This window comes from Larus michahellis, chromosome 4 (genome assembly GCF_964199755.1).
Source record: "Larus michahellis chromosome 4, bLarMic1.1, whole genome shotgun sequence".
Taxonomy (NCBI): Eukaryota; Metazoa; Chordata; class Aves; order Charadriiformes; family Laridae; genus Larus; species Larus michahellis.
The window spans coordinates 91,612,518-91,631,416 of NC_133899.1; the positions used below are offsets into that span (position 1 = coordinate 91,612,518).

The window sequence follows — 18,899 nt, forward strand, 5'->3', positions numbered from 1 at the left end:
GTCCACAAACGGGTCCTTCCCTGTCTTGTACGGCACATCTCTGAGTCAAGGTGCTCTGTGACTTCAGGCTTGTCTTTTTTTCTTTGCAACTCCTTTTGTCTCCTATTCTTAGCTCCAAAATGGGTCTAAAGTATTTATATATGTTTGCCAAGTTTGAAATCCCACTTAGAGAGTCATTTTGATGGAGTGGGCTGTTTTCTTCAGATGAAAGATTCTGTGTTGACACAGACTGGCATTATTCTTTCCCAGGGTCGCTTAGCTCCGAGTTGGTTTTCCTTTCATATCATCCCCTTTCACATAAATCAAATATAAGATACTGCTGCAAGTGTAAACATTAGCCTGTGAAAGAATCCAAAATAAAGTTTATTTACTTTACTGTGCGTGAATAGCATCAAAAGCCACGATTCTTGCATCCAAGAGCTAACACATGAAATTAAGCAGCTAGTGTAGAAGAGAAACTCAGTGCAGTGGGTAATTAGTAGGTAGGTGCCTTCATCACAGGCCAGCAACGCTAATACCTGCTTTCAGCTTTTGCGCATATATAGTTGTGCATGCTGGATTAATGCTGACAGACAAGAGCACTGACAAACGTCACAGGAGACCAAGATTCCTAACTTCAAATTTAACGTGGTCAAAAAAAAAGCCGCAGTAAAGCTGCACGAATACTTATAATTTCCTGTGCTTACAGCATTTCCACTCTGTGTGATTCCCGATGCTAACGGATGTGTGAAAGACCCCGCTGAAAGCGAGGGTTGGAAGAATATTTCATGATCTTGTGGAAAGTGCTGGGACCCTGTGGGAGCTCAGAAGGTCTTTCTTTACCCAAGGAACACAGAGAACATTAAGGCAGCCCCAGAGAAAATTCTGCTGCTATTGAGCCTTTCCTGACCTGAAGAAAACATCTGTAAGAACCAGATAGCAGCTCACTTTTCAGCTCCACACACTCTTTCGTTAGGTTATTAGCTGAGATTGTTAACGAGGCGGACAGTTAGCCGTGGCCACAGCGGTGGGGTTTTTTTTGGCCACAGACACACGTGCAGCAGGAACAAGACTGAGCCCCGTGTACATCCATCAGACGACGGCAACAATAAACGACTGAAGTGTTGAGCTGGATTTGAAGAGGTAGCGCAAAGATAAAAGACTCCAGCAGCCATTTGCGATTCCCTTAGTCATCCATTCCCACCGAAGGCTTCTCTTTTGAAGTTTCCAGGAGGCCTGGCGTGACCTTTGGTCGTCCTTTTGGTCAGAGCTCTTATCTGTCTAGTGCAGACCCGGGCTCTTTTTGCTTGTACTACTCAAAAACAGTTATTACGGGATAAACAAACTGTATTTGCTGATGCACATTCTCAGTTTCCTTATCAGCTGAACAACACGCCTCTCGTGCGTGTTGGGTCAAACTCACTGCTGGTCCAGCTCCAAGAACTCCGGGGCGACTGTACCACAGCTCGCTCAGTGCTCGCTTGCACCTACTGACTGCAAAAAAACCCCATAATAACCACCTCGTCGTCTTACAAGCCGACTGAGAATTTTCCAGCGTCGCAAAGCATCCTTAGGTTGATGATTGCAGGTCTTAGATCTTTTTCACGAGATATCAATATGATATCTAAGCACCGCTTTGGGTAGCTGCCAGGATGCTTCGGGGTATTGTCAGACTGAAGAGTATGTGTCTTATTGTAGAAGAATTTCTGTTTTATTCTGATTGTCTCTTTAAAATAAATGTAAATAAGTAAACCATCTTTATCTCTAAAACAGTTCGCAGCTGTTGTGAAATACATTGGTAAAGTGTCTGACATGAGATGCAAGGCGCGTATCTGAGGAGAGAAGAAAACCAAAACTAATCCCAGCCCAGAAGCAGGGGTCTACAAAAGTCAGAAGGCCGGAGGCTGAAGTCAAGGGCTCAGCTGCGATGGTTGAAAAGCCGCTCCCTGTCCTAACAAGCATCCAAATCGGCCATAGAAAGGGAAAATACATCTTGTCACTGACATGTTGTGGGAGCTACACACAGACAGCAGGAGTCGTTATAGAGTATTCCGCTAATATCATCAGTCGGTTACGAATAAGCTCTTCTAAACTCTCAGCTGTTTTATCCGGGGTCTTTTGCCTCGTTACTTCTGCCTCCGATGCTGGTTTGCTGGTCTGCTGCACCCCTGCTCCCAGATCTTTATTTGCCATTTTTGGCCTGGCAAACATTTGTGGTAGCTTTCACGCAAAAGAAATGCTTCTGCTTTTTTTGTCTTTTAGGCAGAGGTCTGCAATGATTAACCGAAGGAAGAAAACAAAAGCCTGCCTTGCTTTCCAGGCTTCTTGCACAGCCTTCTTAGTGCCAGCTTTTACCGACCAACCCAAGAAGATACAGCCCTGAAGAGGAAACATCTCAGCAATCATGTGAAATGTGGCTGGCACAGAGCTACTGGAGTACAAAAGGAGTTAGTTCTCTTGAGTCGTGGCTCTAAAAGGTTATTCCTCTGTCAACAGCTATTTTTCACCATTCCAGCCACTAGTGTTACACCATCCTGTCCCTGGAGGGGTTCAAGGCCAGGTTGGATGGGGCTTGGAGCAACCTGGGCTGGTGGGAGGTGTCCCTGCCCAGGGCAGGGGGTTGGAACTAGATGGTCTTTAAGGTCCCTTTCAACACAAACCATTCTATGGTTCTATGATCCTTTTGCTGTTGGCCAACCCAAAAGATAAGGGGGCTTAAGGGGGTTTCAGGCATTGCTTGCATATCGCTACAGAGAGTGAAATGGTGGGTCGCTCTCTGTGTTTGAAGAATAAGCCATAGTTGTCACCAAATGCATTTATTTTAGCCAAAGTTTACAGGTTTTTACCACCCAAGCCCAAATGTCCCCACGGGCTCTTAACTCCTGACTCCGCAAACACAGCTGAGCTTTATATACCAAAGTGCCTGTCATGCAGGAGGGGATGTATGGCACCGTCAGGCATAATTTGTAGAAAGTATCCATATAAAACGCTATTTGAGACTGCTCTCCCAGTGTATTTGAGATCTCCACGGTCGGACAGGTCAGGCCATGCGGGACCATACCTGCTTCCTCAGCAGTTGCCAAACAGCGGGTGGTTGAATGGTCACACTCAAGCCAAGAGATCTAACTTCTGCTCCTGCGGAAGTTCGGCTGAGTTACTGGGGGATTTTTAAGCCGCTCTTGTTCATTTTGCGCCTCAGTTTCCCCACCTATGGAGCGGGGCTTAAAAAAGGAGAGAGTAATGCATTATTGCATTAGTGCTTGCAAGGCACTTGAAAAGCATTAAATGGAACCCGGTATACTCCTGCAAAAGATGTGTATTAATTAACCATCAGAGATGTGCTGGTTTATTCGGAACCTCAGAGAGATGTGCCTTCTCATTAGCCTGCTACGAAACAACCCCCAGCAGGAGGGAACAGGTTGCTTCAAACAAGGTTCAACTTTCTGCCCGTTTAATCTTCAGCTCATTGACAGACTTCTGAATCTTAATTTAATTATAGTTCCTTGAATGTTTTCTGATACCGTATCTCAGTCTCTCTGTTCTATGTCTTTTTATGATTTCTTTTTTGTCATGGGACAGAGGGGTAGATCATTTTTTCCCGATGTCCATTAAAATTCCCTTTGCCTGCAGTGCAATGTGCTCTATAAAAGAGATGAACCTGCTGCAAGTCAAATAAGCTGATGCTGCACTGTCTTTTTAGAGCAACAACAATCTTTATCGATTATTTTTCCAAGTGTCGTGAATCTCCTTCAGTCGCAAGTCGCTGTTATCAATTAATGTACTTAATAGTCTCATTTTCCATTCGCATTCAGGCCCTATGGAGTCTATGCTCGCCCCGGCAGATGCTTGAAAGCTTTGCCTTTCAGAGATAAAATGTTACCTCGTGTGTGATGGGGGGGCGAGGGGGGGCGATGCAGGAGCAGAAAGACGTGTTAAAGTGCAGCACCTGAGGCCTTCTTGTTTTCTGCATTTACAGGCTCGGGCTGGCAGTCGTATAAATGAGTGATGCTCTCTGATGTTCTCTTCCAAGCAGGCTACGGAATTGGCAGGGAGTCTTCAGTTTTGTGCTGATGTGTCCAGAATTCAAATAATTTGATTCTTGGGTATAATGACAATTGGAGGCACAGTATTACCTTGAGAAAAAGAGATGGGAGAGACAGCTTCTGTATCCTGTATTGAATTAACAACCGATTCCCATTTACTCTCTCCGCTGAAAACTCTATTATGCGGGGTTCTTATTGCCCTTATTCAAGGGCATGGAATTAAAAAAGAGATATCGATGGTAATGCTCTCATCTTCCTACCATGACATTGAATAATGGGGACAAAGAAGGGAAATCTTGAAGGATGATACGCCTTTTAAAATACTGCTGATATTGAAAACACATAAAGGACAATGCATTTGACTATCGGCTGATGAAGTCATATTCAGATTATTGTGCTTTTCGCCTACGCCTTGAAATCATCTTCGCTTTTATTTTCGCCGTTGGTTTTGGAACATTTTATTTTCTTGTTATTTCAGGAGAGAGTCCTTACTGTAAGGAACGTACTTGAGATGAGGATGGAGGGGAAGCGTTGGTTACACTAATTCCAAGAGAAATCTGCTCTCTCTCCTCCTGCATCCGGAGAGCAAGAGTTAGGAATCTGGCAGGGAAAAATCCACCGACAGACCGGTATAATTATACAGGTAGAGACTCTTCTTCTGGCACAAGCTGTCATTTTCCCGTTCAGCTTAAACCCTTTCTGAAGTTACATAAACTAGATAAAACTGATGGTCTTATAACAAAACAAGAATATCCACTGTGGACCCTGCAGCATCCTTCCTTTACAAACCTATTCATTTACGTTTTAAAATGCATTTTCCTGTGGAAATGGTCCCTTACCCAAAATAATTAGTGTATTTCCTTTAGGAATTCTAAAAAATTTTACAGATTAAGTGATATTTTACAGCGTAAGTGATAATATCTCCATTTTACAGGTAGGCAACTGAGAAGCAGAGTATGTAACTACCTTGCCAAAAGTCACACAGGAAATACTTTCCGGGGTGGGAACAAAACACGGATCTTGCTTTTATTAGTGCAAAACCAAAAGTGTCTCTGAACCATTGCCACTCTTACCTAATCTCAGCCCAGATGTTAACGAGGCCCCTTACTCTAAATTTTCAGCCAAACCTCTTTGTGAGACGGAATCGTGGAAATCAGCCCTGCAGCACGCCTGAGCAAGCTTGAAAATTACACTGGAAAGAGTTTCGGGAACAAGTGTCCAAGCTCTTACCTGTCATGACACCGGTTGATCCTGCCCGCATCGACGCTATCGTTATGCTGGTGTAACTCTGTGATTGCGGCTATTATTTTCCAGCCAGTTACACCATCACGCTGCGGGAGATCAGGATGCAGCTCACAACCTCTTCATAGCAATTCTGAAAAGTCAAAATCGCGCCTTACTTTGTCAAAGGGAAGCTCATTTTATCTCCCCCTTCCCCTCGCGGGGTTGGGACTCTCAGCAGATGGCTACTTGTTATCTGAAACACGTTCAGGCACCCTTCGGCTGGCAGCGCCGTGGGATGGAGCGGAGTCCCGGTCTCCCCAGTGTACAACGCTCCCTTTGATACCTGTTTGTCTCCATCATTGGTGTGTGACTACAGAGAGTCGCACTTTTACAGCTGATTGCCATCATCTGTAAAAATTTCTTGCCATGAACTAGTTGGTGTTCACGAAGCCGGAAGTGCTCCTCTGCCCTGCTCGTACAATAGTGCTATCGAGGTATATTTTTTCGGGGAAAGGAGAGAGGAAGAAAGAAGAGGGGCTCTGAGAGGGACACAGCAATGACATAGAATCATAGAATCACCCAGGTTGGAAGGGACCTTTCAGATCATAGAGTCCAACCATCAACCTAACTCTGACAAACCGTCACTAAACCATATCTCTAAGCACTGTGTCTACCCGTCTTTTAAATACCTCCAGGCATGGTGCCTCAATCACTTCCCTGGGCAGCCTGTTCCAATGCTTGACAACCCTTTCAGTGTAAAAAATTTTTCCTAATATCCATCCTAAACCTCCCCAGCGCAACTTGAGGCCATTTCCTCTTGTCCCATTGCCTGTTCCTTGGGAGAAGAGACCGACCCCCCCTGTGTACCCCCTCCTTTCAGGGGGCTGTAGAGAGCGAGAAGGTCTCCCCTCAGCCTCCTCTTCTCCAGGCTGAACACCCCCAGCTCCCTCAGCCGCTCCTCACACAACTCCTGCTCCAGACCCCTCACCAGCTCCGTTGCCCTTCTCTGGACCCGCTCCAGCACCTCAATGTCTTTTTTGTGGTGAGGGTCCCAAAACTGGACACAGTACTCAAGGTGGGGCTTCAGCAGTGCATGATGACCTGGGAAGCTTTAAAGGCGTCTGGCGCGAAGCTGTTGATACTACCTTGTCTGACGGTGCTCACTGTGTGTGTGTGTGCTCCCACGCACCGACCTGAAGAATGGTTGTCCACCTCCACCCTGCATTAGTGTCCTGGTTACACCCACCAGGATGTGTAAACTAACAGGGATAATGAGACTTCATTTCTAGCTGGACAGAATATTGCCAGAGATGATAGGTAGTTTCCTTGGGTCCATAGCTTTCTTGCCTGTGCTGGCAGGGATACGTTTTAGGCTAAGAATTAAAATTATACCAGCTGCCTATGGCCTCCAGAGGTCAGCATATCACTTGAGAAGAGCTAAATCACAGAGCCCTCAAACTAGTCTTTTCAAGCATGATCTCATTATGTATAGTTTCCAATTTCACTGGTAGTAAGATGTAAAGGTTTTGTCCCCAATGCTAGCTGTGACAACAAAAGCAAGAAAAAAAAAAAAAGAGCTCTCAGAATACCCATTGTAAAATGCAAAATGTTGTCCTTGGTCAGTCCTGCCACTTGGATGAGAGATCCCTTAGGTGGCAAGTTTATCGTAAATGATCAGACAAATGGATATCCTTATGCTTAAGTGCTATTCCTTACACGTTAGTGCTGCTGGGGTGAGTGGACACGCCAGCTGTCTTCGGAGTGGACTGTCAGACTTGTTCAGCTGTGTTATAGGCTTTATTTTTTAGTACATTTGAACACAACGTGCAGTTCTAGTGACAGCCTGGAAAATGATAACGTAGAACCAGAAAACATACAGAGATGAGAAGCAGAGATTATCAGAGGCATGAAACAGCTTTCATGTAAGAACGATCTTAGACTATTCATCTCAGAAAAAAAAAAAGTTGGAGGGAATATGATATAGGTCTTTAAAGCCAAGAAGAGTGAAAAAAATGTGATTGGAAATGACTGCTCATTATCTCACACAATATGGCAGCCAACCAACGAAGTTATCAGGCAACAGGTTTTGAAATACACACAGCACGGAATTAAACTGTAAAAATCATTGCTTTGGGACTTTATGGAGGCAAAGAGCCAAAAAAAGGGATGAGGCAAACTCATGGAGAATGGGTCTGGGGGTCGGTGTTAGGCAGAGGGGTCTGAAGGCAAGTTCACACAAAGCTCTTTTGAAGCTGGAAGCTGGAAAGAGACCTGGGAGTCCTGGAGGACAACAGGATGACCATGAGCCAGCAATGGGCCCTTGTGGCCAAAAAGGCCAATGGCATCCTGGGGTGCATCAAGAAGAGTGTGGCCAGCAGGTGGAGGGAGGTCATCCTCCCCCTCTGCTCTGCCCTGGGGAGGCCTCACCTGGAGTACTGTGTCCAGTTCTGGGCTCCCCAGCTCAAGAAGGACAGGGAACTGCTGGAGAGGGTGCAGCAAAGGGCTACCAAGATGCTGAGGGGACGGGAACACCTCTCTGATGAAGAAAGGCTGAGGGATTTGGGTCTCTTCAGTCTGGAAAAAAGACAGCTGAGGGGGGATCTTGTCAACACTTATAAATACTGAAAGGGGGGTGTCAGGAGGATGGGGCCAGGCTCTTCTCAGTGGTGCCTGGCAACAGGACAAGGGGTGACGGGCACAAACTTGACCATAGGAAGTTCCATCTCAACACGAGGAGGAACTTCTTTGCTGTGAGGGTGGCAGAGCCCTGGCACAGGCTGCCCAGAGAGGTGGGGGAGTCTCCGTCTCTGGAGACATTCAAACCCGCCTGGACGCGTTCCTGTGCCACCTGCTCTGGGTGACCCTGCTCTGGCAGGGGGTTGGAGGGGATGATCTCCAGAGGGCCCTGCCAACCCTATGGTTCTATGATTCTATGATTCCTGCAAGCCGGAAAGGCTTCATGCGGAGGTCACTCCCTGCTTGCCTGAGCCCCCACTACTTGTCTCTGTGCGAGTAAGATACCAAATGTCCACTTTTGCCTGACCAGGTGTGTTTCTCATGTTCTTAGTAATTCTGCAATGCTAAGAAACTCCCTTTTGCTTAAGAAGCAAGTGACAACAGTCTTTGCAGGAAAGGCTCTGAACTTAATTCTTTCTAAATATGAGCAACTATTGATTTGCTCTAGTGATATTAAGCTGGATTCAATTATCCAGAGCAAAATCAGGATGAGCTACCTTTCTAGGAGACCCTAATCCTACGTGATCTTGTCTGAAATCAGATAGGCTCCATCTTTGCTGTGAAGTAACATCCAAATGTAGTTCTCTGTGGGCCACCAGCCTCAAAACATCCTCATAAACACCAAAGAGCTTCAGTGTCACACAACACTACCTAATTTCTCTTACAACACTATGTAATTTCTCCTTAGCATGAACTCTGCAAGGCTTACTGAGACCTCAGGGTTCTCCCATTACTGCTTTGAAACACAACCCGCAGGCATCAGCCCTAGATAGAGTGTAGAAGCCCCACTACAAAAAATAAAATAAAAAATACAAACAAAAAATCCAGCCCAATTTAAAAAAAAAAAAAAGGAAATAACAACACTCAAATCTTCTGTTATTTTTATTAAAGCTGCAGAGTCATACTACACACAACAAATATTTTATCGATATAATCTAAGTTAATAAAATAGTTGAACAACTCTTTAGATTTATATTTGTATAGAAATGATCTGTGGAACATCTCATCTTGAAACAGCAGTGCCCGAACACACCTACTCAGCAGGATTTTTTTTTAAAGAAGAGTTTGGGACAAGAGGATGAACTGTTCATTCTCAAAGAAAAAAAAAAAATCCATGCAAAAATAACCCCCACCCTCTTCCCGCTTTCTCTCCTACCCGAAGTGTAAGGCCGTATAGAATGACCACCGAAGTGATGGCCCTTTTCTGCCAGTGTCCTTCCTCATGTCTACATTAGGAGCTGTCGTCTAAACTCAGTAACTAAAACAAGACAAGAAGAAAATTCAATTGCACAATCCTAGTCTGCAGGTGACAAAGTCATAACATCTCTTTACAGAGGTCCCTACTCTTTTTTTTCCAGTTGGGAGGACTCCTTACAGCATTGTGTTTGCTCCTGAGCTCTCACCTACACGGCTGATGTCAGTTATCATCCATACGCCTTTGTTAACAGAAGTCAGTCTATCATCTACTATTGCTTCGCTCTCCCTTCTTCACCCATATGTAGTTCAGATTCTACGCAGCACTGCCTGCAAAGGGCCGACTCCGTGGTATTTTCCCCCCATTTTAGACAAAGCCCATAGCTCAAGTGATGACCTCCTCACTGCAGCTATGCATCGGTGTCACCCATGAGATGTCTTTTATAGACTACGGAGGTGTGTCCTCGCTAGATCATTCCATTTATCTTAGTCCACTCGTAGATGTCCTGTTCACATACTATGTCCGAGTTGATGAGGAGATATCTGTCCCCAACACAGAAATGTTTCTGGCAGGCAGCACATTTGAAGCATTCAAGGTGATACACTTTGTCCTTCACCCGCATGGTCATCTCGTAAGCCCGGATTCGCTTGTCACAGGAGGCACAGAGGCCGTCTTGGCCAAAGAGCCTAAAACAACAACAGCAGAGAGGTAAGCAGGTCTCCTTTGCTGGGGAGATGGGAAAAAACAAATCAAAACAAGAACACGACATCAGTGCCTTGACCCATTAGTCATAGTATTGCCAAGTTCGATAGAGGTCGCATGGAAAGCTGCCGAGCAGAACTTTGCAATACCAAAAATGGAAGTAGAAAGTCCAAGGTCCTCACCTATTTTCAATAGAATTGACTTCTCTGATCAATGACCTTATCCTGAATTGCTGAGCAGCTTCAGGAGGAGTAAAGGTTTCCTAGATCATAGCATAAAGTCGCGCCATGCTAACACTTCCACTTCTGCGACCAATAGAGAATACCTTTCTGTTGATAGATTTGGCCTATCTTCAGCTGTTGCTATTGTAGTTTACAGAAAGGAGTTGACACAAGCCATGGTCTAAGAGTCCCCTCTCTCTTGTTGTTGCCTCCACATTGGAGATTCTTTCCAACTCAAACATCCATAAAGTCACTCCTGCTGGGTTTCAGAAGGCTGTGTGCTAAGACCTTCTAGATTCCTATGCCAGCCCAAACAATTTTATGATGTGGACTGCTCTTTAATCCGCATTGAAAAACCCTGCTGAGCTTGTCATGGTATTGCCCATGAAGAGGAGCCTCTAATGAACGCACTAGACGCGTATTCCCCTCCCAGCACACACTGCCATTCAGCTGGAGCAGGGAGACAGAGTCAGCTATGGCTGAACACCAGCCTTTCATGCAGTCTGCTGCCTACAGAGCTTGTAAGTCAAATCATTAATAAATAAGCAGAAATACATTATTATTTTTTTCTTAAAAGGGGGAAGAAATACTACGTATTACTTGTTCAGAGTATACACCTATTGAGTTCGACTTCTAAGTTTCCATACTAATTCTGGAAAGAGCTTTTCCACCTCCTACACTTCTTTTACATATGTTGTGCCTGCTTCATATCATCCTCCGAACTGGAAAAAAGGGTGCCTGCTAAATTAAGAGATCTTTAAGGGGAGAAGACATAATTTCTTTCATCTACCAGGAGATGTCAGTGTTTACTTCTGCCCAACGAAAGTAATACTAAGGTTACAAAAAGGTTGCCAAATTTTTCATTAATAAGGGAAGAGATTATATGTTGCCTCATTAAATAAATAAAAACGTTGAACTTCAGAGCAAGAAAATACATTCATTGTATTGCCATTCTTTCTGTTGCTTCCATTTTAAGATGAAAAGCATTTGGAAAGTGTAACTAACCGTGGATCACTGTCGGACTGTTCTTTATGCCGAGTATTTACAAGCGGCCCCATTAGCAGAACTCAGCTCTTAGTTTCCGCTTAGCAAAATTCCCATCGGTAAAGCTCAGGAACACCATAATTAGGAATTCCACAGAGATTTTGGGCTAGTTTTTATTGGCAGGTAAATTAGACTTAGGGAAGGGAGCTGAAAAACACCACGTATTGCTATTCTGTTCCACAGACCTCCTGTGACATTAGGGATCCGTTAGAGGGAACGGTACGCAGCCCGCACAGCAAAGATCAATACTTTAATTGTAATCAAGAATATAAAGACTCTTTATTATACATTTCTGTGAAATATCTTCATGTCAATTTAATCCTTCTACTTACAAATTTTGGCAAAACAGACAGGCAGAGAGATGTTAATGAAAATACCTGCAACAAGTGTATTTGTAGGATCTGATTCAGCAAAATGGGTAAATTCCTGTCTATTTAGGACCAGGACTGAGAATCCTAAAAATCCACTAGATCCAAAAATTAGTGCAATCAAACTTCCCTGTGCTGGTTGTAGCTTTGCAATAAACACACAGCACACGGCATCCTTCTGCCTGAAGTGTCCCAGATACCTTTGCCAGCGGTGCCGAAAAACACGGGGATCGATCCCTGTGTAAAAGGCAGCGCCTTCAGACACCAAGCAGGTTCCTTGATTCCAGTAGCCCTGCTGGCCAGTGGAAGCAAGCATCTCTCATACAGCTGATATCACTGCGTCAGGAAAATGAATTTAATTCAGTTACCTTGGATACTGGGTACTTAAGTGAGAGAAGTAAATGATCTCTCATCAGTTGCCAATCTTGGCACCTGGTTTTGTGGACCTTCCAGCTCCAAGGCAATGCTCAGAGAAGCACAGAACTATTGAAAACCATCCGGGGGAACCAGTTCGTTGTGATCTCAGGGGGAGCTTGCTGAAATTCATCACCTTTTCCCAATTTCCAGCTGACGGAATCCCACGCTGACACTGCACGGTTCCCCTGGAGCTATCGGGTGATGTCTGTGCAGACCAACAGATGCCGGCAACCCCAAAGTCCTGGGAGTCCTTACTATATTCTTCACATTTTTAAATTATTCTCTTTTGCCCACAACAGGTAGCAACGCTTTCATTTTCAGTGAAAAATGCCTTTTTTTTTTTTTTTCCCCAACGAGATTTTTAAGATTTGACCTATAAACCATTTTACGTGACCGAATCAACACAGACAACCTCTGGATTTACCTCTAACTTACTGAAGAACCCCAGCAGTACCACAAAGCGTCTGTGCATCAACCCCCCAAAATGTACGAGCCCATATTGTAAACCTGAGATTGCAAACCTGAGGTGCTGTGTGTCAGGCTTTATGTTTAAAAGTAGTCAAAAATGATTTTTTTACGGATCTTTGCTGACTAGCTACGCTAATTAAATGACTAAGCAAAGCCGAAGCAATGGAAGGAAAGGGAGGGAGGGTAGAAGGAGTGGGTGGCGTACCTGAGATAGTCCCTTCGGCAGAGCTTTCTGCCCAGTTTGTAATACAGCCGTCTCCCCACTTCTCCCAGCCTGCACCCGCACAGGTCGCAGCTGAGGCAGTCTTCGTGCCAGTACTGGTCGATGGCTTTCAGGAAATAGCGGTCCCCGATGTTCTGCTGGCAACCGCCGCATGTCAGCAGCGAAGGGGGAATCTGGAGGACTTCATCCACCGGCTCCCTGAGGGAAGGAAAGAACCATTGGACGAGGAAAATGTACTCCCAAAGCATCCACGTGAGAAGAAGGAGAAAGAAAAACGAAACACAAGAGTGAGCAAGTTAGAACGGGGATTGCATCCTTGTTTTTTCTGCCAGCGGAGGCAGCGATTTGTCCACTTCGGACACAAGAGGAGCAGGACTTCACTCTTCTTTTGCTATAAAAAAAGAGAACAGCTTAAAATTTAACGAGTTAATAAGACATCCAAAAAGTTGCTAACTAATTTTTTCATTTTTCTTCAAAGAATAATGCATAAACGTGAGAATCTCTGTATCACCCATGTGTATTAATTACTGTAAAGGTATCTACTACTTCACTGGGACATTGGTGTTCGTGTAGATACAGCATTTTTCTTCTGCTGGACAGAACATGAATTGCTCGGTGTCTCAATCCATGCAGTTCTTATAAAAGAAATACCTTTCCCATAACCCGATTCTTCCATAATGAAAGATTGCACTTTTTCAAAAAGCTGCCTGGATTCACCATGTCGTAGAAACGCTGGTTATGCCCCTGCAGACCAACAGATGCCGACACCCCCAAAGTCCTGGGAGTTCTTACTATATTCTTCACGTTTTCAAACAATTCTCTTTTGTCCACAGCATGTAGCAATGCTTTCATTTCCACTTTAAAAAAAATGCTTTCTTTGGACAAGATTTTTAAGATTTACCTAGAAACAACCGTTAAGTGACCTAATCAGCACAGACAACCTCTGAATCGACCTAAAATTTACGGAAGAACCCCAGCAGTACCATAAAGCATCGGTGCGTGAACCCCAAAATACATGAACGTATTGTAAATCTGAGCTTGCAAGCTTCGACTGTTAGTGCCGCTGGAAGCGAAGGGAATTTCTGCCTCTGGAAAAGGCACCCAAGGGATTTTACACGCGGCCAACTTTCCCTTGGGAAATGTAAATTTGCAGATGAAGTCTGAGGACGTTGTTTCTCTGAACAGCGTGAAATGAATGAATACGACCGATGAGACTGTTGCCCAACGGGTTTCAGTTTTGCTGCTGGTTTTAACAGAGCCAGAATTTCACCTGGTGTTACTGCGGGACTTCTTATTTTCCCTTCAGCTAAGGGCATGAATCCCGTGGGATGGGTCTATGCTAAAAGCTCAAATAATTATTTGGGATTTACGCATCCCTGCGTGAAAAGAGATACTAGCATTGACAATTCAGGCATGGTATTTTTTTCCCTTTTTAAAAAGCTCTGAAATCTAGGATGGTTCTGGTAAGACCTGGGGATAAAGCAAGACTTTTCTTCAAAGCTACTTTCTTAAGGAATTCTCTTATTTTTTTGGTGAAATTTTATGAGTTCTGCCAAAAAACCCCAAACCAATCAGCAAAAAAATTAAAAGAAAAGCACCCGAGCTCAGTTCTGCGGGGTTTGCAGTGACCTGGGGCTGCCACTGAGGGCTGCACCCAAACCCCAGGGAAGTTAATAAAAAAACTATTGGATCAATCCTTTAAGCACTTTGCTTAATTTTAAACCTGCGGCTAGCGGCAAGGAAGGCGCGTATATACATTTATGTTTTGCTGGATGATGACCAAGGTGCTCAATATCTGGTAGAGCAGAGCCCCAAATTTTTCCATATGTTACTGGGTTCTCCGTCTAGCACAGAGTCCCTCAAATGCTTTGTTTCTGTCACTGTCTGCCCTCTCCTGGGCTGCTGGGGGCAGGGGAGACCGACACTGACGGAGAAGGATCAGGCTGCTCCCAATTTCCAGCAAGCAACAGGAAAAAATCATATTACTGCCACTTATTTACTGGGTCAGCGGTTTTCTGGGCAAAAATTACTTTCTTCAGCAGGGAGAAACGACCACTGGTCAAGAACTTCTGTGCTGAGAAACTGATCCTGCAGTTTTTTATTTAGGCAAGCTGAGCCCTGAGATATTATCTGATTATATTCTGTTCTGGTTTTCACTCTTCTAGGTTTAAACTGCTGTGCTCTGCAAGTTGTGTCATAACACCCCTCTCCTACCGGCTCTGTGAGTTTTCGTTAAAATCGTGGGGAGCTCTACACGCGATTAGGCCCTCGTTTTCCCAAGTTTATTCTTTTGGGCCCAATACTCCCTAACACGCGGCCTCCACTCTGGCAAGTTCTGAGAGCCTTCCGATAGAAGGAAATGCATGTTATTATCCTTTATTATCCATTATTTGAAACTTCAGATGTACCCCAAAATATTTCATTTTACGGGTGTTCAGGAGTCACAAGTCAGGTCTCTCTGAAAGCCCTAAACTCCGGAACAGCCCGGCGGATGTTTACGCAGAACAGAATTGCTGGTTTATGCATTAGCTTTTTGATGTTCCTAGATTTCTAAGCCAGCACTTCAGTCACTAGAACACAAGGTAGGTAAATAAATAAAAATTAGTAAAACTTTGTAGTTGAAACCTGGACTTCGCATGCCAAGGCGCTTGGGTTATTGTTTCTTATAAAACAGTATAAAATAAGAGAAAATGTAACACAGAAAACATCAGATGTGACATGGGATGGATTGATTTAATCCACAAAAGAAACAGTTCCCATGCGTTCACTCAGGGCTTCACACGATGGCATTTTTAGTATCTCACAGGAAACAAACCCCGAATGACTCAAGTTTGCTAAGAGCAATGTTTTAAGCGTTATCTGAAAACGGAGATTTTATAATTTTTTTCTTCTTCACTCTTATCATGATTCCAGACAAGCGTAAGTGCAGTATTAGCACATAGAGGGCTGAAATGAGTGACTTTAGGCTGAGTTACGGTGCCTCTGCCCGGCAGGATGCCCGCAGGGACAGCTGCGGAGCACAGTCCCTGGATCAGGACACCAGAGCCGGTCCCTTTCCCGAATGGGAAACCCAGGGAGGGAAATTCTCATCTTCTCCATCCCGGCAATCGAGTCTTTCTCCGTGCCCTTTGCAGGACACCCTGCCCCCCACCAAAGCAGTTTATACCAGAAAGTTGCATTACGAAAATGTGGAAGTTGGGCACCCGCAGATAACAGCTCTGACCTTTCGCTTTAATCGCCTCCGGCGAGTTGGGCAGATCAAAGATGGGGCAGAGACGGTCCCTCCAAATGCAAAAAACCTCCCCCACCTTCAGCTGTGGACAGGGTGATGCTCTGCCTTTCCCTTCCCAGCACGCCGGGGTGGGATGCGCGGCTGGAAAATCCCCTGCCTGGGCGGGGGGGGGTGGGTGGGGAGGATGTTTGCTGCCTCTCTGCCCCCGGAGGCGGCTCTTTCCCACAACTTGGGGGGCTCTCATCAACCTGCACCCCACCGCCAGCCCCCCGGGGGCCGGGGAGAGGCGGGGGCCGGGCCAGCGCGGCCGCCGGTGCTCGGTGCCCGCTGTCCCCGCTGCGGCGGGGCTGGCGGCGCCGAGGGAGAGGCGGGGGAAGGAGCAGCGGGGCTCCCCGCCACCGGGAAGGGGGCTGCCGGGCACACAATGCCGGTGGCCAAGTGGTCGCGGTGGGGAGGGTGAGTGGCCGTGGAAGGGCTCCCGGGGAGAGAGGGGTGATGGGGGGGGGGGGGGGGGAGAAGGAAAAGGCGGCCACTTACTCGGAAGGATCGAGGCTTTTCCTCTCGATGGCCGATGACATTGGCAGGGATTGTTCCTTTGTAGCGTGCCTGTGGTGGGATCTGCCCCCGCTGCCCCCGCAAAGGCTGTCTGCTCTCGAAGCCTTGTCACCAGCCGAGTTCCCCCTCCGCCCCCCAATGACATTCACAGGATTTCCTCCTGCAACACCAAAGAGAGAGAGAGAGAGAGGAGAAATATGGGCTGGGGCTGCCGCCGCCGCCGCTCCCCCGCCGGCCCCGGCCCCGCACGCCGCTCACCTCCCATCCCCGCCGCGCTCCCCCGCCGCGCCGCCCGCCGGGGCAGCCCCCGCCGCCGCTCCGCCGGCTCCGCTGGTGGCGGAGGGTGGGAAGCGGCTGCTTCGGCTGCCACCGCTGCCCCAGCCCGGAGCTCCCCGGGCTCCGCTCAGGCTTTCTGCCCGGGCAGCTCTGACCATGCTCCGGAGCCGGGTGGGGATGCTGGAAAAGGGGAGCCGAGCATCGCTATTATTGTGATTAACTCCGTGGCTCAGCCCCGGGTCTCTGGTTTCATTTCCTTTTTCCTGATCACGATTCAAATACAATAGAAGGAAATCACACTTAAAGAGACAGCTGCCCGTTTCTTAACTGGACTCCTGGGGGTTTAGCAATACAAACAGCAGCATCACGACTCGCTGGGTTTCTTAAAGGGACAGAGCCGGGGCTCCCCGCCAGCTGACGTTGCATTTTCACGTTAACAAGGACATTTAATATCACTTTCTCGGTGCTCAGGTAGGTGGGCAACATGAAAATGACCCCAAGGGCTGGAAAAAAAGAAGTGCCCCGTTCCCTGTTACTGGCTTCTTCTCAGCTGCAGACAGGACCAAAGCGACGGTCCCCGTCTCTCTCCTCTCCCTCTCCTTCTCTTACACACATATGCACATGCCCACACGCACACGCATTTTTGTACGGTACCTTGAGATCCACAGGCAAAGAACCTAAGTGTTATTTTTCTACCTAGGATTCAAATTGGTCAGCTCAGTTGTGTCCCATTTGTATCCCCCAGTGAACACCTGCGGGTGTCTGCTTCTAGACATCCCCTGGTTCTTGGCAAGCAGTACAACAAATTTATATCTCGACACTGTTTGATGTTAATGAGCTATAAAAGCCGGAGAGTACGAAGTATCGATCTGTAATTAATCTCGGAGAAGCTAAAGATGGGAAAGTCTTGCCTGAATATCTCTGTTTCCCCTCCCAGCCTTCCTCCTCTCCATCAGCACGGCACATCCCGGAAAGGACTGATTTACAGTGCCGGAGTGAAAACTGTCACAGCAAATTCGAGCATTTCCCAGTCTCTGTGGCATCAGAGACTGGCCATTGCTGGAGGCAGAGTTCTGGATGAGATGAACTGCTTGCCCCGTTAATTACTTTAAAAACAGCAAGAAAATATCTGTAATAAAGCACTACTGATTAGTAGTAGAAATACTTCACTTCTATATTAATTCCCAGAAGAGGAATGTATTTGATGTCTATTTTTATGACTACATTCTAAATTTTTCAGCTTTTTGGCAGCTAGGGATATAATATCTGCAATACATTAATGAGCCCGATTCAAAGATTAGTAATGTCAGCAGAAGGACTGTTATTCATTTCAAGGGGCTTTGAACCAAGCTCTCGCAATACTTTAGAGCCATCCCCGGTCATTAGAACACATCTTTCTTATTATAAAAGAATAATCTTTCTTATAAAAACATTCTCTCCGATGTATTTTAAGCTATTACAGTATGACAGTCGCTCTTATTTCTGTTAAAGGAAAAGGCTCTTTTGTTGGGTTTTCGCAGACAGGACTGAATTAGAATGTGACTATTTAATTTCTGATGTATTTACACCGTGATCAGAAAAGTAAAATGTAAACCTTTCCAGAAGACTGAATAATTAAAGCATTGCAGGACACCCCGCCACTCCCACCCCCACCCCCCAAAATAATAATAATTCGGCTAGGGACTTTATTGTGTTGGTTTAAAAAAATCAGAAATTGAATTTAAAAGTGGATCAAAAACATGCATAAGGATTTCAAACATGTTAATAATAATAATAATAGTAAAAAAAGACATTTCTATGAGCTTGGTTTCTCCTGGCTCTGTGTCTTGAGTTTAATAAAAATATAAACTCTGAGTCAAAATTTCCCGGATGATTGGAGTATTCATACTCCGAATAGCTCCTGATGGAATTATGTGAACAATTCCATAACGCCAGGTAAATTTCCTGGTTTCAGATGACACAGTTGTGCGTACACTGAGACATACTGGCATGCTGCCTCCCTTCTATTTATTTTTCCAAAATTCGCAGGAAATTAATATCTTTAAGACCTCTGTCCCTTTGTCTATCTAAAAGAGATCAGCTGGTTCGAAAGTTTTGGTGAAGGACAAAACCATCAACATCGGCACATAAGGAACTACTTAATTCCTTTGGAAAACAACAGAAAAATGAGGACTTATAGTACACAGTGACCAGTGATTATGGGAAAACATAATTTT

The 18,899-nt window shown here is 45.6% G+C and overlaps 1 protein-coding gene and 1 long non-coding RNA gene across 2 annotated transcripts; one reads left to right on the forward strand and one right to left on the reverse strand.

The window, feature by feature from the left end:
* Positions 1–1,476: 1,476 nt before the first annotated feature.
* On the forward strand, positions 1,477–6,396 carry LOC141741631 (uncharacterized). Its single transcript, XR_012586439.1, has 4 exons — positions 1,477–1,659; positions 1,753–2,456; positions 3,956–4,665; positions 5,144–6,396. It is a non-coding gene; the product is annotated as an uncharacterized LOC141741631 (long non-coding RNA).
* A 2,450-nt stretch (positions 6,397–8,846) lies between these two features.
* On the reverse strand, positions 8,847–16,907 carry LMO2 (LIM domain only 2). Its single transcript, XM_074586378.1, has 4 exons — positions 16,666–16,907; positions 16,390–16,567; positions 12,603–12,818; positions 8,847–9,863 (listed from the first exon to the last, which is right to left on the reverse strand). The coding sequence occupies exons 1-4, from the start codon at positions 16,670–16,672 to the stop codon at positions 9,644–9,646; spliced, it is 621 nt and encodes a 206-aa protein (XP_074442479.1). The 5' UTR covers positions 16,673–16,907; the 3' UTR covers positions 8,847–9,643.
* Positions 16,908–18,899: the final 1,992 nt, after the last annotated feature.

Bases quoted from the DNA above. Each gene is read 5' to 3' on its own strand.
- LMO2 (XM_074586378.1), bottom strand. The intron at 12,819-16,389 runs GTAAGTGGCCGC...TCCTTCCCTCAG, and splicing joins AAAAGCCTCGATCCTTCCGA to GGAGCCGGTGGATGAAGTCC. The intron at 9,864-12,602 runs GTACGCCACCCA...TTGTTGTTTTAG, and splicing joins TGCCGAAGGGACTATCTCAG to GCTCTTTGGCCAAGACGGCC.